At 42.1% G+C, this 17899-nt stretch overlaps 1 protein-coding gene across 2 annotated transcripts in view; it reads right to left on the bottom strand.

The window, feature by feature from the left end:
- Window positions 1–17783, bottom strand: part of LOC139562192 (cilia- and flagella-associated protein 36-like) — a 29211-nt gene extending 11428 nt beyond the window's left edge. Inside the window, exons 1-4 of one of the 2 annotated variants that reach the window (XM_071379623.1) lie at window positions 17455–17570; window positions 3234–3440; window positions 1050–1114; window positions 699–800 (exon numbers count right to left, since the gene is read on the bottom strand). In XM_071379623.1, the coding sequence (XP_071235724.1) occupies window positions 699–800; window positions 1050–1114; window positions 3234–3270 (204 nt within the window). In that variant the 5' untranslated portion in view covers window positions 3271–3440; window positions 17455–17570. Of the gene's footprint in view, window positions 1–698; window positions 801–1049; window positions 1115–3233; window positions 3441–17454 lie in introns of both variants that reach the window. The other variant, XM_071379622.1, reaches the window with a different exon arrangement.
- Window positions 17784–17899: the final 116 nt, after the last annotated feature.

Raw genomic sequence — 17899 nt, 5'->3', positions numbered from 1 at the left:
TAATTATTCCAAATGTCTTGGTTAGCTTCCAGTTCAGTTCATCCCTGTGAGCAGACCTAAACCTTGTAGCCCTTGGCTTCATCAAAAGGCAACTAGGCCTTTGGGATGTCAAAGAGCTCATCTCTACTGTCAGAGACGTCAGGTAGCCTACTGTGTGTAACATTACATTACTTGATGAGTCATCACAAATTAACTCCATCACATACAGGAGTCATTACATTGATGGTGCATTAAATGAATTGTCCTGAGATGGAGGCTATTGAATTGCGCCCGGATACAGAATATATCGTTCAGTATGGCCAGAGTCCAAAAAAAGAGACCAATAGCTGGCAAGTTCCCAGCAACCATTAGACTTCATCATCATAATAAAAATCCCCTAGATATGTCATCACAGCAGGCATGATGAAGCAAGTGACAGATCAGAGTGGCATTGACATGCTGTTATTTTTAGGGAGAGCCTTTAATGCTGTATCCAGAGAGAGCTCTTGCCCTGGCCCAAACATAGACCTAGGTATTTTCAGAGCAATGGTTTACACTTTCCTTCCACTGACTTGTGTAAAGCACTGAAGGATATGTAAGAAAATATCTAGAGGTTCTGTTATCAACCCATTTGCATTGTAAAGGTGCACACTCATCCGTCTACACCTACGTAGCTGGCATCATTTGTGGCAGCGTATAGGCAAGATGATCGAGCTTACCTGTAAGGTTTTGGACTTGGCAAAAGGAGAAGAGCATGCCTCCAGAAACTGCTGCTCATCGATGCCAACCTCTTGCATGTACGTTTCTAACAACTTCTCCACCTGAAAGTAAATGTAGCTACTTGCATTACTGTTTTCCCAGAGACAAAACATTTGATGTTAAGACACTGACAAACTATTCATGACTAACTGAGCCATTCCACATCTTGATTCAGGACTAATTTATGGAATTGCAGACCCTTCCAGAATATGTCTATCTAAGATACATGTGTAACGTTAAATCGTCATAATAAGAAACCCAATGCATAATAATGTTGCAAGCCATTCCAAAGACTGTAGCTAGCTACTCACCAAATGCTTGTACTGCTGATGGATTTCTGTATAAGTCAATTTATTTTCATCTTCGTCATCAAAAACTGAAAGAAAATGCAAAATTGGTCATCTATGCAAACTTGCATGCATAATATCTGAAATAAACAAGTAGGGTGACACTGCTTATTGACATACATTCCTAATTTACATTTTAGCCATTTAGCAGATGCTCTTACCCAAAGCGACTTACAAGAGCAAATAGGGTTAAGTGCCTTGCTTAACTTCATTGGGATAGGGGGCGGTATTTTGACGTCCGGATGAAAAGTGTGCCCAAAGTAAACTGCCTGCTACTCAGGCCCAGAAGCTAGGATATGCACATGGATAGAAAACACTCTAAAGTTTCTAAAACTGTGAAAATAATGTCTGCGAGTATAACAGAACTGAAATGGCAGGCGAAACCCCGTGGACAAACCATCACCTCCCTCATCCTACCACTGATTTCAATGGCTGGCACTTTTATAATAGAGCGAAATCGTGCCCAATTGCAGTTCCTAGGGCTTCCACTAGATGTCAACACACTTTAGAAAGAGTTTCAGGCTGGTTTTTGGAAAAATTTGCCAGAAATTGTCATTTTTCTAGGTGGCTCCCATTTTGGCTGTAGTGTTTCCAAGCGTGTGAATGAGAGCGCGTTCTTTGGTATTTTTCTCCGGTAAAGACCATAACGATTCTCCGTCTTAAATTGTATTGTTTATTTGCGTATTAGGGTACCTAAGGTTTGATTATAAACGCTGATTGACTTGTTTGGATAAGTTTATTGGTAACGTTTGGGATTAATTTTGTATGCATTTTGAAGGAGGGAAAACGAGTGGATTATTGACTGAAGAGCGCCAGCTAAACTGAGTTTTTATGGATATAAAGAAGGAGTTTATCGAACAAAAGGACCATTTGTAATGTAACTGGGACCTTTTGGAGTGCCAACAGAAGAAGATCTTCAAAGGTAAGGCATATATTATATCGCTATTTCTGACTTTTGTGTCGCAACTCCCTGGTTGAAAATGATTTGTTATGCATGTGTGTGCTGGGCGCTGTCCTCAGATAATCGCATGGTTTGCTTTCGCCGTAAAGCCTTTTTTAAATCTGACACGACGGCTGGATTAACAACAAGTTAAGCTTTATTTTGATGTATTGCACTTGTGATTTCATGAAAGTTTAATATTTATAGTAATTTAATTTGAATTTGGGACGGTAGCGTCCCACTGATCCGCAAGAACTTAAGGAGAGATGTTTCTCCTAGTCGGCTTGGGGATTTGAACCAGCGACCTTTTGGTTAGTGGCCCAGCGCTCTTAACTGCTAGGCTACCTGATTTGCAGCTGTGCATTTTTTTATCCGGTATCATCATTAACAATAGCAGCAAAAATCTTGAACTACATTTTAAGTGTACCTAGCTAGCTAACAAATTACAATAGTTATAGTAGCCAGCTTCTGTCTTCCATAATATCTGGTGTGCAGTGACCACCTGGCACTGGGAGGTTTGGCTAATCAGGTGATGATTATTTTGGTCAAGCACTGTTGCATGTACTAGTGGCCTAAATAAAGGAACGTAACAAGCGCGAGCCAGATTGATTAGCTACCAACTGGGCACACACTGGTTGAATCAACATTGTTTCAACGTAATTTGTCAAGTTATTGTGACGTGGAATCTGCATGGAAAATACATTGGATTTGAAGAATTCAACCACCAGTACTGTTTTCATCTAAATTCAACGTTGAAAAACGTTGAAATTACGGTAAAACTTAAATACATTGACTTAAAGATACAGTCCGGGATCTTAAGCACAACAAATTCATAACATATCCTACAAAATTGCAACAATGTAAAATATCACATGGAATGGATAACGTACTACACATAAAAACGGGAACCCATTTTGACTTGAGAGCACCACTTTCAAAACTACTGGCGGAAATTATACAAAAGTTCTGGAGCATCACTTTAACTTGACTAACATGTTGTTACATCAATCTAATTTCAACACAGTACCAGTCAAAGAGTAATGACAATATAATAATAGTGAAGACATCAAAACTATGAAATAACACATCGCAACCAAAGAAAGTGTTAAACAAATAAAAATATTTGAGATTTGAGATTCTTCAAAGTAGCCACCATTTGCCTTGATGACAGCGTTGCACACTCTTAGCATTCTCTCAACCAGCTTTACCTGGAATGCTTTTCCAACAGTCTTGGAGTTCCCACATATACTGAGCACTTGTTGGCTGCTTTTCCTTCACTCAACTCATACCAAACCATCTCAATTGGGTTGAGGTCGGGTGATTGTGGAGGCCAGGTCATCTGATGCAGCACTCCATCACTCTCCTTCTTGGTCAAATAGCCCTTACACAGCCTGGAGGTGTGGTGGGTCATTGTCCTGTTGAAAAACAAATGATAGTCCCACTAAGTCCAAACCAGATGGGATGGCGTATCACTGCAGAATGCTTTGGTAGCCATGCTGGTTAAGTGTGCCTTGAATTCTAAATAAATCACAGACAGTGACCCCAGCAAAACACCCCCACACCATCACACCTCCTCCTCCGTGCTTCACGGTGGGAACCACACATGCGGAGATCATCCGTTCACCTACTCCGAGTCTCACAAAGACACGGCGGTTGGAACCAAAAATCTCAAATTTGGACTCATCAGACCAAATTACAGATTTCCATCAGTAATTTGGACTCATCAGACCAAATTACAGATTTCCATCAGTCTAATGTCCATTGCTTGTGTTTCTTGGCCCAATCAAGTCTCTTCTTATTATTGGTGTCCTTTACTAGTGGTTTCTATGCAGCAATTTGACCATGAAGGCCTGATTCACACAGTCTCCTCTGAACAGTTATTAAGATGTGTCTGTTACTTTAACTCCGTGAAGCATTTTTTTGGCCTGCAATTTCTGAGGCCGGTAACTCGAATGAACTTATCCTCTGCAGCAGAGGTAACTCTGGGTCTTCCTATCCTGTGGTGGCCCCTGTGAGAGCCAGTTTCATCATAGCACTTGATGGTTTTTGCGACTGCACTTGAAGAAACGTTCAAAGTTCTTGACATTTTCTGGATTGACGGACCTTCATGTCTTAAAGTAATGATGGATTGTCGTTTCTCTTTGCTTATTTGCGCTGTTCTTGACATAATATCTGGTATGCAGTGAAAACACCCCCCCCTCAGAGAGAAACACACAGCTAAATGGGAGCTCTCACATCTTTCAACATGTTTTTTTACAAAAGGATAGATTTGGAGTTAGATAAACTTGGATTTCTTGGCAGGTACATATGCAGGATGCTACTCTCCACAGCATGGCCTTCGCTCCAGATCAAAACTCCAAACCTACAACCTAATTTTGACCAAAATTAACCGGAGAGATTACTGCTTCCAAGGTTTTCTTTTTCCAAGCTATACAGAGGGTATACCATTCCATGTTTGCTCTAGCAAACAAACAGCAGAGACCTGAGGATACCATTCCAACCTGGAACTGAGGTCTCAGGCTTGAAAGGACAAACCAGATACAAATTCAATTAGCACTAAGGTGTGAAGTAAAAGGGCTTTTGGCCCAACAAGTGTCAGGAGTCTTTGAAGCATCCTCTGAAGCCCCCTCCTGCTGTTCAAAGACCATTCACTGGCATTTTCTACAAGAAATCTGCCTCCAGAAATAAAAGATTCTTCCAAGTGGGTGTGACACACATCTACTCCCATTGCCTGCTGCTTGGATTCCACCTGGCAATCTGTTCACCGTCTGCCCTGGCCTGTCTCCCCCTGTCTGGTACAGGTTCCTCCACCACACTCACCCCTCTCTCCAAAGCTTTCTCTCGCCTCCAGCACACAGGCACTGTTGGGGCGAGTGACTCTGAACTTACAATGGCTAGCCACAAGTTGTTATACTTTTTATTTGTTTCTTGTGCATCTTGCTATTTTTCGATTTGCATCATGACTCCTGCATACTTTGTTGACTACAAACAGTCTTTACCCAACCGTGGGACAGACTGTTTGTTCCCACACTCGGGACTCTGACTCTCTAATGGTTAAACAGACTTTTGGCCTACCATCCTATTCTAACCACCTCTCGCCGGCTTTGTATTCATGTTACCTGATGAAATTGCTATACAATATGATCTTGTTGCCATCTGATGCAAATTCAGAAGTCATAAATCAGCACTGCAGAGCTCTCCCTGTACTATGCCGTGCCTTGATTACATTTCTGTTGATGATATCTGGAAATGTGCATGTACAGTCGTGGACAAAAGTTTTGAGAATGACACAAATATTAATTTCCACAAAGTTTGCTGCTTCAGTGTCTTTAGATAGTTTTGTCAGATGTTACTATGGAATACTAAAGTATAATTACAAGCATTTCATAAGTGTCAAAGGCGTTTATTGACAATTAACATGAAGTTGATGCAAAGAGTCAATATTTGCAGTGTTGACCCTTCTTTTTCAAGACCTCTGCAATCCGCCCTGGCATGCTGTCAATTAACGTCTGGGCCACATCCTGACTGATGGCAGCCCATTCTTGCATAATCAATGCTTGGAGTTGGTCAGAATGTGTTTTTTTTTTTTGTCTACCCGCCTCTTGAGGATTGACCACAAATTCTCAATGGGATTAAGGTCAAGGGAGTTTCCTGGCCAAGGGCCCAAAATATCGATGTTTTGTTCCCCGAGCCACTTACTCACTTTTGCCTTATGGCAAAGTGCTCCATCGTGCTAGAAAAGGCATTGTTTGTCACCAAACTGTTCCTGGATGGTTGGGAGAAGTTGCTCTCGGAGGATGTGTTGGTACCATTCTTTATTCATGGCTGTGTTCTTAGGAAAAATTGTGAGCGAGCCCACTCCCTTGGCTGAGAAGCAACCCCACACATGAATGGTCTCAGGATGCTTTACTGTTGGCATGACACAGGACTGATGGTAGCGCTCACCTTGTCTTCTCCGGACAAGCTTTTTCTGGATGCCCCAAACAATTGGAAAGGGGATTCATCAGAGAAAATGGCTTTACCCCAGTCCTCAGCAATCCAATCCCTGTACTGTTTGCAGAATATCAGTCTGTCCCTGATGTTTTTCCTGGAGAGAAGTGGCTTCTTTGCTGCCCTTCTTGACACCAGGCCATCCTCCAAAAGTCTTTGCCTCACTGTGCGTGCAGATGCACTCACACCTGCCTGCTGCCATTCCTGAGCCAGCTCCGTACTGGTGGTTCCCCGATCCCTTTAGCTGAATCAACTTTAGGAGACGGTCCTGGCGCTTGCTGGACTTTCTTGGGCACCCTGAAGGCATCTTCACAACAATTGAACCGCTCACCTTGATGTTCTTGATGATCCGATAAATGGTTGATTTAGGTGCAATCTTACTGGCAGCAATATCCTTGCCTGTGAAGCCCTTTTTGTGCAAAGCAATGATGACGGCACGTGTTTCCTTGCAGGTAACTATGATTGAATGAGGAAGAACAATGATTCCAAGCACCACCCTCCTTTTGAAGCTTCCAGCTTCGTGTCCTCATCAACACTCACACCTGTGTTAACGAGAGAATCACAGACATGATGTCAGCTGGTCCTTTTGTGGCAGGGCTGAAATGTTTTTTGGATTCAGATCATTTGCATGGCAAAGAGGGACTTTGCAATTAATTGCAATTCATCTGATCACTCGTCATAACATTTTGGAGTATATGCAAATTGTCATCATACAAACTGAGGCAGCAGACTTTGTGAAAATTAATATTTGTGTAATTCTCAAAGCTTTTGGCCACGATTGTACACCCTGGCCCAGCTACTGTTGCTAGCTCCAATTCTCACTTGTGCTCTGATATCTGCTTCACTGATTTCTGCTCTCGTAAAAGCCTGGGTTTTCTGCACGTTAACACTAGAAGCTTATTACCCAAAATGGATCAATTGAAAGTGTGGGTTCACAGCTCCAATCCAGATGTGTTGGTCATCACTGAGACGTGGTTAAGGAACAGTGTTTTGAATACTGATGTTAACCTTTCTGGTTATAACCTTTTTCGGAAGACAGATCTTCCAAAGGTGGGGGAGTGGCAATTTTCTACCAAGGATCACCTTCACCTCAGTTGTCTCTACCAAGTCTTTCCCCAAACAATTTGATTTGCTGGTTTTAAGCATTAAACTTTCAAATAGCTCTTCGTTGACTGTTGATGGGTGCTATCGTCCTCCATCAGCACCGGCCTGTACCCTACCTGCCCTAAACTATCCCCTGGCCCCTTACACTAAGTTAGGAATTGTCCTGCAAGGTGACCTAAACTGGGACATTCTTAAACCACCTGACCAAGTCCTAAAGCAATGAGACTCCCTAAATCTTTCTCAGATTATCACCAATCCAACAAGGTATGACTCCAAACACCCAGAAAAGGCCACTCTCCTCGATGTTATCCTCACAAATAATCCTGATAGGTATCAGTCTGGTGTTTTCTGTAATGACCTTAGTGATCACTGTTTTACAGCCTGTGTTCGTAATGGCTGCTCAGTGAAACGACCTGTCCTGATTTGTCATAGACGCTTGCTAAAAAACTTGAATGAGCAAGCCTTCCTTCCTGAACTGGCCTCTGTAAAATGGTATAGAATCAGCTTGATCCCCTCTGTCGAAGACGCTCGGACATTCTTTTTTTATATTTTCAGTGGTATTGTTAACAAACGCCCCCATGAAGAAAATTAGAATTAAAAACAGGTTCAGCCCCTGGTTCAACCGTGATCTTGCAGAGTTACTCCACCTCAAGAATTGCATTTGTCGAAAGGCTCGGCACACGTATACTCAGGCTGACTGGCTCTCGTTCAGGCAAATGAGAAATAAGTGCGCTCAGGCTATCCGGAAGGCCAACGTTAGTTACTTTAAGGAGCAGTTCTTCCTCTGTGGGTCTAACCCCAAGAAGTCCTGGAGAATAAACCCTCCTCCTTACAGCTGCCCATGTCCCTTAATGTTGATGATGTGGTTGTTACTGACAAGAAGCACATGGCTGAGCTCTTTAAATCACTTCATTAAGTTTGGATTCCTATTTGACTCAGCCATACCTCCTTGCCCATCCAACATTTCCTCATCTTCCACCCCTTCTAACGCAACTATCCCCGATGCTTCTCCCTCTTCTTCACTTGCCCCGCTACAAAGTTTCTCCCTGCAGCCAGTCACTGAGTCCGAGGTGCTAAAGGAGCTCCTTAACTTCTCTAGGGTAGGGGGCAGCATTCAGAATTTTGGCCCAGAAGATATGATATGCATATAACTGGTAGATTTGGATAGAAAACACTCTAACGTTTCCAAAACTGTTAAAATAGTGTCTGTGAGTATAACAGAACTGATTTGGCAGGCGAAAACCTGAGAAAAATCCATTCGGGAAGTAGATTTTTTTGGGGTTTTGTAGTTTTGTATTCAATGCCATGACAGTATCCATTGACTTAGGACTCAAATTGCAGTTCATATGCCTTCCACTAGATGTCACCAGTCTTTAGAAATTGTTTCAGGCTTGTATTCTGAAAAATGAGGAAGTAAGAGCAGTCTGAATGAGTGGACCCTAAAGTTTCACAGAGCTTTTTCATGCGCACGACCGAGAGAGTGCCTTTCTTGTTTACCTTTTATATTGACGACGTTATTGTCCGGTTGAAATATTATCGATTATTTAGGCTAAAAACAACCTGAGGATTGAATATAAACATCGTTTGACATGTTTCTATGGATATAAAGAGACTTTATCGAACAAAAGGAACATTTATTGAGTAAATGAATGTCTGCTGAGTGCAACCATATGAAGATCATCAAAGGTAAGGGATTAATTTTATCTCTATTTCTGACTTGTGTAACTCTTCTACTTGGCTGGTTACTGTTTGTAATGATTTGTCTTCTGGGTTATGTTCTCAAATAATCGTAAGGTATGCTTTCGCCGTAAAGCATTTTTAAAATCTGACACCGTGGTTGGATTCACAAGAAGTTAATCTTTAAACCTATGTAAAATATGTTTTGTTTTCTGAATTTTTATAATGAGTATTTCTGTATTTGAATTTGGCGCCCAGCAGTTTCACTGGCTGTTGAAGAGGTGGGACGCTAACGTCTCACATACCCAAGAGAGGTTAAACTTGACCCCAAAAAAACATCTGGGTCAGAGGGTCTAAACCATTTCTTCTTTAAGGTTGCTGCCCCTATCATCGCAAAGCCTGTCTCTCCTTTTTGGGGAGGTTCCCATTGCTTGGAAGGCAGCCACAGAGTTCGTCCTTTACTTAAAGGAGGAGATCAAGCTGATCCTACTGTTATAGGCCTATTTCTATTTTGCCCTGTTTATCAAAAGTGTTGGAAAAACTAGTCAATAATCAACTGACTGGCTCTCTTGATGTCTATAGTATTCTCTCGGGTATGCAATCTGGTTTCCGCTCAGGTTATGGATGTGTCACTGCAACCTTAAAGGTCTTTAATGATGTCACCCTTGCCCTTGATTCTAAGCAATATTGTGCTGCTATTTTTATTGACCTGGCCAAGTTTGCTAACTACCTCTCTCAAAGAGTGCAGTGTATAAAATCTGCTGTCTCAGCCACTGCCTGTCACCAAGGGAGTACCCCAGGGCTCAATCCTAGGCCCCACACTCTTCTCAATTTACATCAACAACATAGCTCAGGCAGTAGGAAGCTCTCTCATCCATTTATATGCAGATGATACAGTCTTATACTCAGCTGGCCCCTCCCCGGATTTTGTGTTAAATTCTCTACAACAAAGCTTTCTTAGTGTCCAACAAGCTTTCTCTACCCTTAACCTTATTCTGAACACCTCCAAATCAAAGGTCATGTGGTTTGGTAAGAAGAATGCCCCTCTTCCCACAGGTGTTATTACTACCTCTGAGGGTTTAGAACTTGAGGTAGTCGGCACATACAAGTACTTGGGAGTATGGCTAGACAGTGCACTGTCCTTCTCTCAGCACATATCAAAGCTGCAGGCTAAAGTTAAATCTAGACTTGGTTTCCTCTATCGTAATCGCTCCTCTTTCACCCCAGCTGCCAAACTAACCCTGATTCAGATGACCATCCTGCCCATGCTAGATTAGAGACATCATTTAGAGATCGGGAGGTAAGGGTGCTCTCGAGTGGCTAGATGTACTTTACCATTCGGCCTTCAGATTTGCCACCAATGCTACTTATAGGACACATCACTGCACTCTTTACTCCGCTGTAAACTGGTCATCTCTGTATACCTGTCGCAAGACTCACTGGTTGATGCTTATTTATAAAACCCTCTTAGGCTTCATTCCCCCCTATCTGAGATATCTACTGCAGCCCTCATCCTCCACATACAATACCCTTTCAGCCAGTCACATTCTGTTAAAGGTCCCCAAAGCACACACATCCCTGGGTCACTCTTCTTTTCAGTTCACTGCAGCTAGCGACTGGAACGAGCTGCAACAAACACTCAAACTGGACAGTTTTATCTCCATCTCTTCATTCAAAGACTCAATCATGGACACTCTTATTAACAGTTGTGGCTGCTTTGTATGATGTATTGTTGTCTCTACCTTCTTGACCTTTGTGCTGTTGACTTTGCCCAATAATGGGGCGGCAGATAGCCTAGTGGTTAGAGCGTTGGACTAGTAACCGAAAGTTAGCAAGATAAAATCCTCGAGCTGACAAGGCAAAAATCGGTCATTCTACCACTGATCAAGGCAGTTAACCCACTGTTCCTATGCCTTCATTGAAAATAAGAATTTGTTCTTAACTGACATGCCTAGCTAAATAAAAGGTCAAAAAATTAAAATGTTTGTACCATGTTTTTGTGCTGCCACCATGTTGTGTTGCTACCATGCTGTGTTGTCATGTGTTGTTGCCTTGTTATGTTGTTGTCTTAGGTCTCTCTTTATGTAGTGTTGTGTCTCTCTTGTTGTGATGTGTTTTTTGTCCTATACAGTAATCCCTCGTTTATCGCGGGGGTTACGTTCCGAAAATGACCCGCGATAAGTGAAATCCGCGAAATAGAAAACTTTTTTTTTTTTTTACAATTAGCAACTATTACATGTATACAAATACAGTGACTCACGTGTAGGCCGTTTCACTGCTCTTCAGACTGGGCCGCTGCATCCTGACTGCGCTCTGCAGTGTTCTCTTCTTCTGAAGCCCGCGGTGCAGGTGTGTTTGTTCGGGAGAAGAACATAGTGATAGGCAGCTGTTGTCGCTCTTTTTTCTTCTTTGCAAAAAGATCCTTGTACACCGACATGCCACCATCGATTACGTTGGAGAACTGTAATGAACGGCTCATCAAAGGGTCCCATTCCTCAGCTACTCGCTTAAGTTCAGTGGCCATTCGCACCATGGTTGCTAAGCGACCAAGCGTTAGTCCTTCCTCCTCATCTCTCGTGTCCTCTTCTCCCTCTTCTCTTTCATCGTCGCTTTGTGGCTTTGTCATTTCTGCCAGCTCTGCATCGGTCAGCGGCTGTGCGTCTCCATCAATCAGGGCGTTTATGTCATCCGGACTCATGTCATTAAAGCCGTCTCCTCCAATCTGTTTAGCCAGATTCACAGCTGTTTCTACGGCAGAGTGGTGGACCTCGTCAAGCGAGCCTCCGGTTGCGTTTTGCACTGCCTCTGGCCATAGTTTTTTCCAGCAGGCCTTCAGAGTTTCCGTTTTCATTTCCTGAATGGCCCTCTGAATGTTTTGGAGACACGATGCAATGGTGTATCCACGCCAGTAGTCCTTCAGTGAGAAATCTTGATCCGAGTCCATAGCGTCAACAAGATGTTGCAGGGTGTTGCGCGTATAGAGAGCCTTGAAAGCACGGATGACTCCTTGGTCCATGGGCTGAATCAGGGATGTAGTGTTTGGCGGCAGAAATTCGATTTGCACACCATCATATGCCAAATCATTACCGTGACCTCCGGCGTTGTCAAGGAGCAGAAGCACTTTAAAGTTCAGTCCCTTTCCTCTCAAATAACACTTGACCTCCGGGATGAAACAGTTTTTGAACCAATCCAGATTGAGCGCTTTTGTCATCCAAGCCTTTGCATTGTACATCCAGTAAACAGGCAAATCATCCTTATTTTTGTTTTTCAGCGCCCTGGGATTTTTAGACCTGTAAATCAGCCCCGGTTTAATCATGAAACCTGCGGCATTTCCGCACATAGCCAGGGTCAAACGGTCTTTGTGAACTTTAAATCCTGGGGCTTTGGCTTCTTCCTGCATGATGAAGGTGCGGGAGGGCATTCGTTTCCAAAATAAGGCAGTCTCATCCATGTTAAAAACTTGTTCGGGCTTATATCCCCCCTCCTCAATGATCGCCTTGAATTTATTGTTCACGAAGGCTTCTGCCTCAGCGGTATCCGCAGACGCCATCTCACCGTGCAGACAAACATTTTTAAGTCCAAAGCGTTTCTTAAACTTTTCAAACCAGCCCTTGCTTGCATTAAATGCGCTTGGCACTTTGTCAGCAGCACTTGCTGGGGGCCTGGCATCCTCTCCCACTGTGTCAGCAGCACTTGCTGAGGGCCCGGCATCCTCTCCCTCTTCCCCGTCACTGACAGCAAAGTTTTCATACAGCATTCTCGCTTTTGTGCAGATAACGTTTGTATCCAGGGTTATGTTTTTTTTCCTGCAGTCATTAATCCACAGAGCTAATGCCGTCTCCATCCGTACCATGGTCTTGTTGCGGACAGTTACAACCCTTTTTGCATTCGTATTAAAATTGACTGCTGCTGTCGTCCTTATGTTTTTTTCCTCCTTCTTTATGTAACGAACGGAAGATTCATTGATTCCGTAATGGCGAGCAACGGCTGCATAGCTTTTACCTTCCCTTAGCATGTCCAGAAGTTTAACTTTATCTGAGATAGGTAGCATCTTCCGCCGTTTGGGCCCATCCGCAGGTGCTTTTGTCGGTCCAGGCCGTTTCGTCGACATTATGGGTTTAGGAGATGTTCGAAATTACAAGATAATTTGGCCAACTTAATGTAAATTTGCCAAGCTGTTTTATGTACGTACACATAACTGCACGAGACGACAAAATGATAGCACAATTCGTAGCATGTTTTGATACAAGAAGCGGGAGTGAGTTTTTAGCGAATCAGAATGCAGAGCACAATGCACCAAAAAAAAAAATTATATGCATTATGAAAATCCGCGAAATAGCGAATCCGCGATAAGTGAACCGCGAAGTGGCGAGGGATCACTGTATTTATATTTATATTGTATTCATTTTTATTTTATTTTATAATCCCAGGCCCCTGTCCCCGCAGGATGCCTCTTGCCTTTTGGTAGGCTGTCATTGTAAATAAGAATTTGTTCTAAACTGACTTGCCTAGTTAAATAAAGGTTAAATAAAATAAAATAAAACAATGTGGACTTGGTCTTTTACCAAATAGGGCTATCTCCTGTATACCACCCCTACCTTGTCACAACACAACTGACTGGCTCAAATGCATTAAAGAAAGAAATTCCACAAATTAACTTTTAACAAGGCACACCTGTTAATTGAAATGCATTTCAGGTGACTAGCTCATGAAGCTGGTTGAGAGAATGGCAAGAGTGTGCAAAGCTGTCATCAAGGCAAAGGGTTGCTACTTTGAAGAATCTCATTAAATACATATTTGTGTAACACTTTTTTTGGTTACTACATGATTCCATATGTGTTATTTCATAGTTCTGATGTCTTCACTATTATTCTACAATGTAGAAAATAGTACAAATAAAGAAAAACCCTTGAATGAGTAGGTCTGTCCAAACTTTTGACTGGTACTGTATACGGTGAATTTGCATTGAAAGTTCCACATAGAAACATAAACAATATTTTTCATCCTTTCGTCAATTAACTTTAGATTTGATTAGACATTTTATTTGACCTTGTTCAATGTTGATAGTAAAATGGAATGTTTAAATCAATGTCATTTTTTCAACGTCATGCTATCAACCTAAATAAAGAGGTATATTGAAATAAAATGTGATGCCACAGTCCAACGACTTCTGCCTGAACAATAGGGTGTCCACCCACTCTGCCCAGAGTAAAAACGCGCTTTGTTGCTGAAATTTCACATCCTCATTATGTGGTGGGCCGTAGCAAGCTATCTGCTTTAGTTATTGAGATGATTGATCTCTGTCGAGGGAGGTGCTGGTTTTCACATATTGTGTAGACAGCTGGTGATGAGGGGTAATACACTTCAGTGAGAACGAGTCTACCATACAGATGTCTACCTTTATGTACCCTGCTTAGCTTTGGAAACAAGATGTGTTCATTTCAACAGAGCTACACGATATATACAAAAGTATGTGGACACCTCTTCAAATTAGTGGATTCAGCCACACCTGTTGCTGACAGGTGTATAAAATCACGCACACAGCCATGCGATCTCCAAAGACAAACATTGGCCTTACTGAAGAGCTCAGTGACTTTCAACGTGGCATTGTCATAGGATGCCAACAAGTCAGTTCGTCAAATTTCTGCCCTGCTAGAGCTGTCCTGGTCAACTGTAATTGCTGTTATTGTGAAGTGGAAACATCTAGGAACAACAATGGCTCAGCCGCAAAGTGGTAGGCCACACAAGCTCACAGAACGGGATCGGAGAGTGCTGAAGCGCATAACGCGTAAAAATGGTCTGTCCTCGGTTGCAACACTCACTACCAAGTTCCAAACTGCCTCTGGAAGCTACTTCTGCACAAGAACTGTTCGTCAGGAGCTTCATGAAATGGGTTTACATGGCCAAGCAGCCACAAACAATTCTAAGATCACCATGCGCAATGCCAAGCGTTGGCTGGATTGGTGTAAAGATCGCTGCCATTGGACTCTAGAGCAGTGGAAACACATTCTCTGAAGTGATGACTCAAACTTCACCATCTGGCAGTCCAACGGACAAATCTGGGTTTGGCGGATGCCAGGAGAACGCTACCTGCCCCAATGCATAGTGCCACGGGTAAAGTTTGGTGGAGGAGGAGAAATGGTCTGGGGCTGTTTTTCATGGTTCCGATTATGCCCCTTAGTTCCAGTGAAGGGAAATCTTAAAGCTACAGCATACAATGACATTCTAGATGATTCTGTGCTTCCAACTTTGTGGTAACAGTTTGTGGAAGGCCCTTTCCTGTTTCAGCATGACAATGCCCCCCATGCACAAAGCGAGGTCGATACAGAAATGGTTTGTCGAGATTGGTGTGGTAGAACTTGACTGGCCTGCACAAAGCCCTGATCAACTCCATCGAACACATTTGGGTTGAATTGGAACGCAGACTGCGAGTCAGGCCTAATCACCCAACGTTAGTGCCCGACCTCACTAATACTTGTGGCTGAATGGAAGCAAGTCCCCGCAGCAATGTTCCAACAATTAGTGGAAAGCTTTCCCAGAATAGTGGAGTCTGTTATAGCAGCAAAGGGGGGACCAACTCCATATTAATGCCCATGATTTTGGAATGAGATGTTCGACGAGCAGGTCTCCACATACTTTTGACCATGTAGTGTAGCTAACGCAGAGTAGATTCTCCATAGAACGTAGAGAATTAGTACATTGTGGGTAATTTAAGATATCTGCAAATAAGTTAATAAATATGTGAAAAGGCTAAAACGTAACCATGTTTGTAGTTATAAGTAACCAGATCGTGACTACAACTAAGTTACTAAGTCTTTGACCACACTGTGTTGTTACTACCTTGAGTAAAAACTATGGATGCACGATATATCGTGGAAAACATCGGAATCGGCCGATGTCTAGTTTAATGTCCGATGTGCAAAACCGATGTCAAAGCTGATGTGCATACCTATATAATGAAGTTACATGACGTAATGACGCCATTTTGCGCTATACGTGCAACACAGCCTTCCTAAACTAGCCCACAATGTCTGCAATGGGATTGAGCAGTCAACAAGTCAAGCAGTCATTTGAAAGAGTAACAAAATTTCAGTGAGACAACTCTAACGTGAAATCCATTAAAGCCAAGATAATGGAATTCATTGCCCTTTTTTAATGGCCAGCACTGTAGGTGCACGAGACAACTTTAGCAGCATCATAGCATACATATCGATGAATCGTTGTGACATATGAAATACGAGTGATAGTGTAATCAATGTATAATAACTACGTAAAAATGTATTAACGCGTTAAATTATTATGTGAGTCATATTCAGGTCCTGTTTGGTCAACAAACTTATTTGACACGTCAAATAGTGTTATTTGACACTCAAATAGCCATACCTCCCTTATCCTACCCCTTTTGCACACACTGTATATAGACTTTTTCTATTGTATTATTGACTATGTTTGTTTATTCCATGTGTAACTCTGTGTTGTTGTTTGTATCTCACTGCTTTGCTTTATCTTGGCCAGGTCACAGTTGTAAATGAGAACTTGTTCTCAACTAGCCTACCTGGTTAAATAAAGGTGAAAAAAATTAATGTTAATAGTATATTTTTTAGAATGTCAAAATACGTTTGTTGATCACCAAATATTGAGTTTCGCTGATCAACTATCTGCATTTACTTCCGGTATGTACTTCCAAAAAATGTCTAAATAAAAATGTACAAGCAACCGAAAAACATCCAGTGTGATAGGATTGAGCTATTGTATTAGATGAAAACAGTACTGGTTTATGACTTTTTTCAAATCCAATGAATTTTTCACGTTGATTCCATTTCACAACACGTTGACTAATTAAGTTGATTCAACCAGTGTGTGCACCGCGCTAACGTCCAGAAAGCTCCGATTCCCCACTGTAAGCGTTATAATGTAAATTCGTTGATCACCAAATATGGAGTTTCGCTGAGCAAATATCTTCATTTACTCCCGGTATGTACTTCCAAAAAAGGTCAAAATAAAAATCACAAATTACTGCCACGATCAGGTCGGAAGAATACAACAGCTCAATCCTATCACACTGGATGTTTTTCGGTTGCTTGTACATTTTTATTTAGACATTTATTTTTGGAAGTACATACCGGAAGTAAATGCAGATAGTTGATCAGCGAAACTCAATATTTGGTGAGCAACAAACGTATTTTGACATTCTAATGCAGATCTGGTGAATTGTGCGTTTGAATCGGAACTTTCTGGGCGTTCGAGTGGTCTCTACGCACAGATATATACTGTTTCACCCAGTGGATAACTTAACCAGCTAGTTTATTTGCTTCAAGTATTAACTAAGCTATAATAAGACATGTTGGATGAATGTCGCTCAAACATGTGAAGCACTGATGCATGCCAAACAACTGAGCTGGAAAATCACTGCTCCCTTTCGCCAACAAAAACATTTCGCGCTTGAAGCTAGCTAGCTGCAGTAAAAGTTTTAGCTAGCTAATGCCACCTAGAATTGAATAGCTAACGTTTCCTATCTGGCTGTTATTCAGCTTGATAGCTAGCACACTCGAGCAGGGGTGCCAAGGATGATTCCAGCATGTGTAATCCTGGTCCTGAAAACCGTTTATAATAATTTTCTTTATCGTAAAACGTAGAAAAACAAATGGCCTTTCTTACCTGTACATTTGTTTTCCAAGAAGTCAGTGTATGGAATGACCCATTCAGGACTTCCCAAATATCCAGCGATGCTCTCCACAACCCACTCGCCGTCCTCAGCCATGTTGGCTAAAAACACACTGCAGTGCTCTTCAGGCGAGGAAGGCTGGTCTTGAAATTTAACAAAATGCACAACTGAAGTGTAAGTATGCATACATTTGTTGAGATCTAGCTAACAAGCTAGTCCATTTATTGTTAGTATCCCTCTCCGTAGCTGCAGAAAATCTGAAAATGCGCACTCATGAATTTCGAAGTGGTCGAATGGGTTGACACCTAATCGGTCCCTATGGTAACCGATTACATCAGTGTTTAGCGTTCTACAAATTGAACAGCCCATCAGGTGTGTGTCAGTGTGGTAACCTAGTAAGTGTTTTATTCTTTGTGATCCTTTGAATGCACAATACTA

Source organism: Salvelinus alpinus, chromosome 32, assembly GCF_045679555.1.
Source record: "Salvelinus alpinus chromosome 32, SLU_Salpinus.1, whole genome shotgun sequence".
Classification (NCBI taxonomy): Eukaryota; Metazoa; Chordata; class Actinopteri; order Salmoniformes; family Salmonidae; genus Salvelinus; species Salvelinus alpinus.
This window is presented reverse-complemented; position numbering and strand designations above follow the sequence as displayed.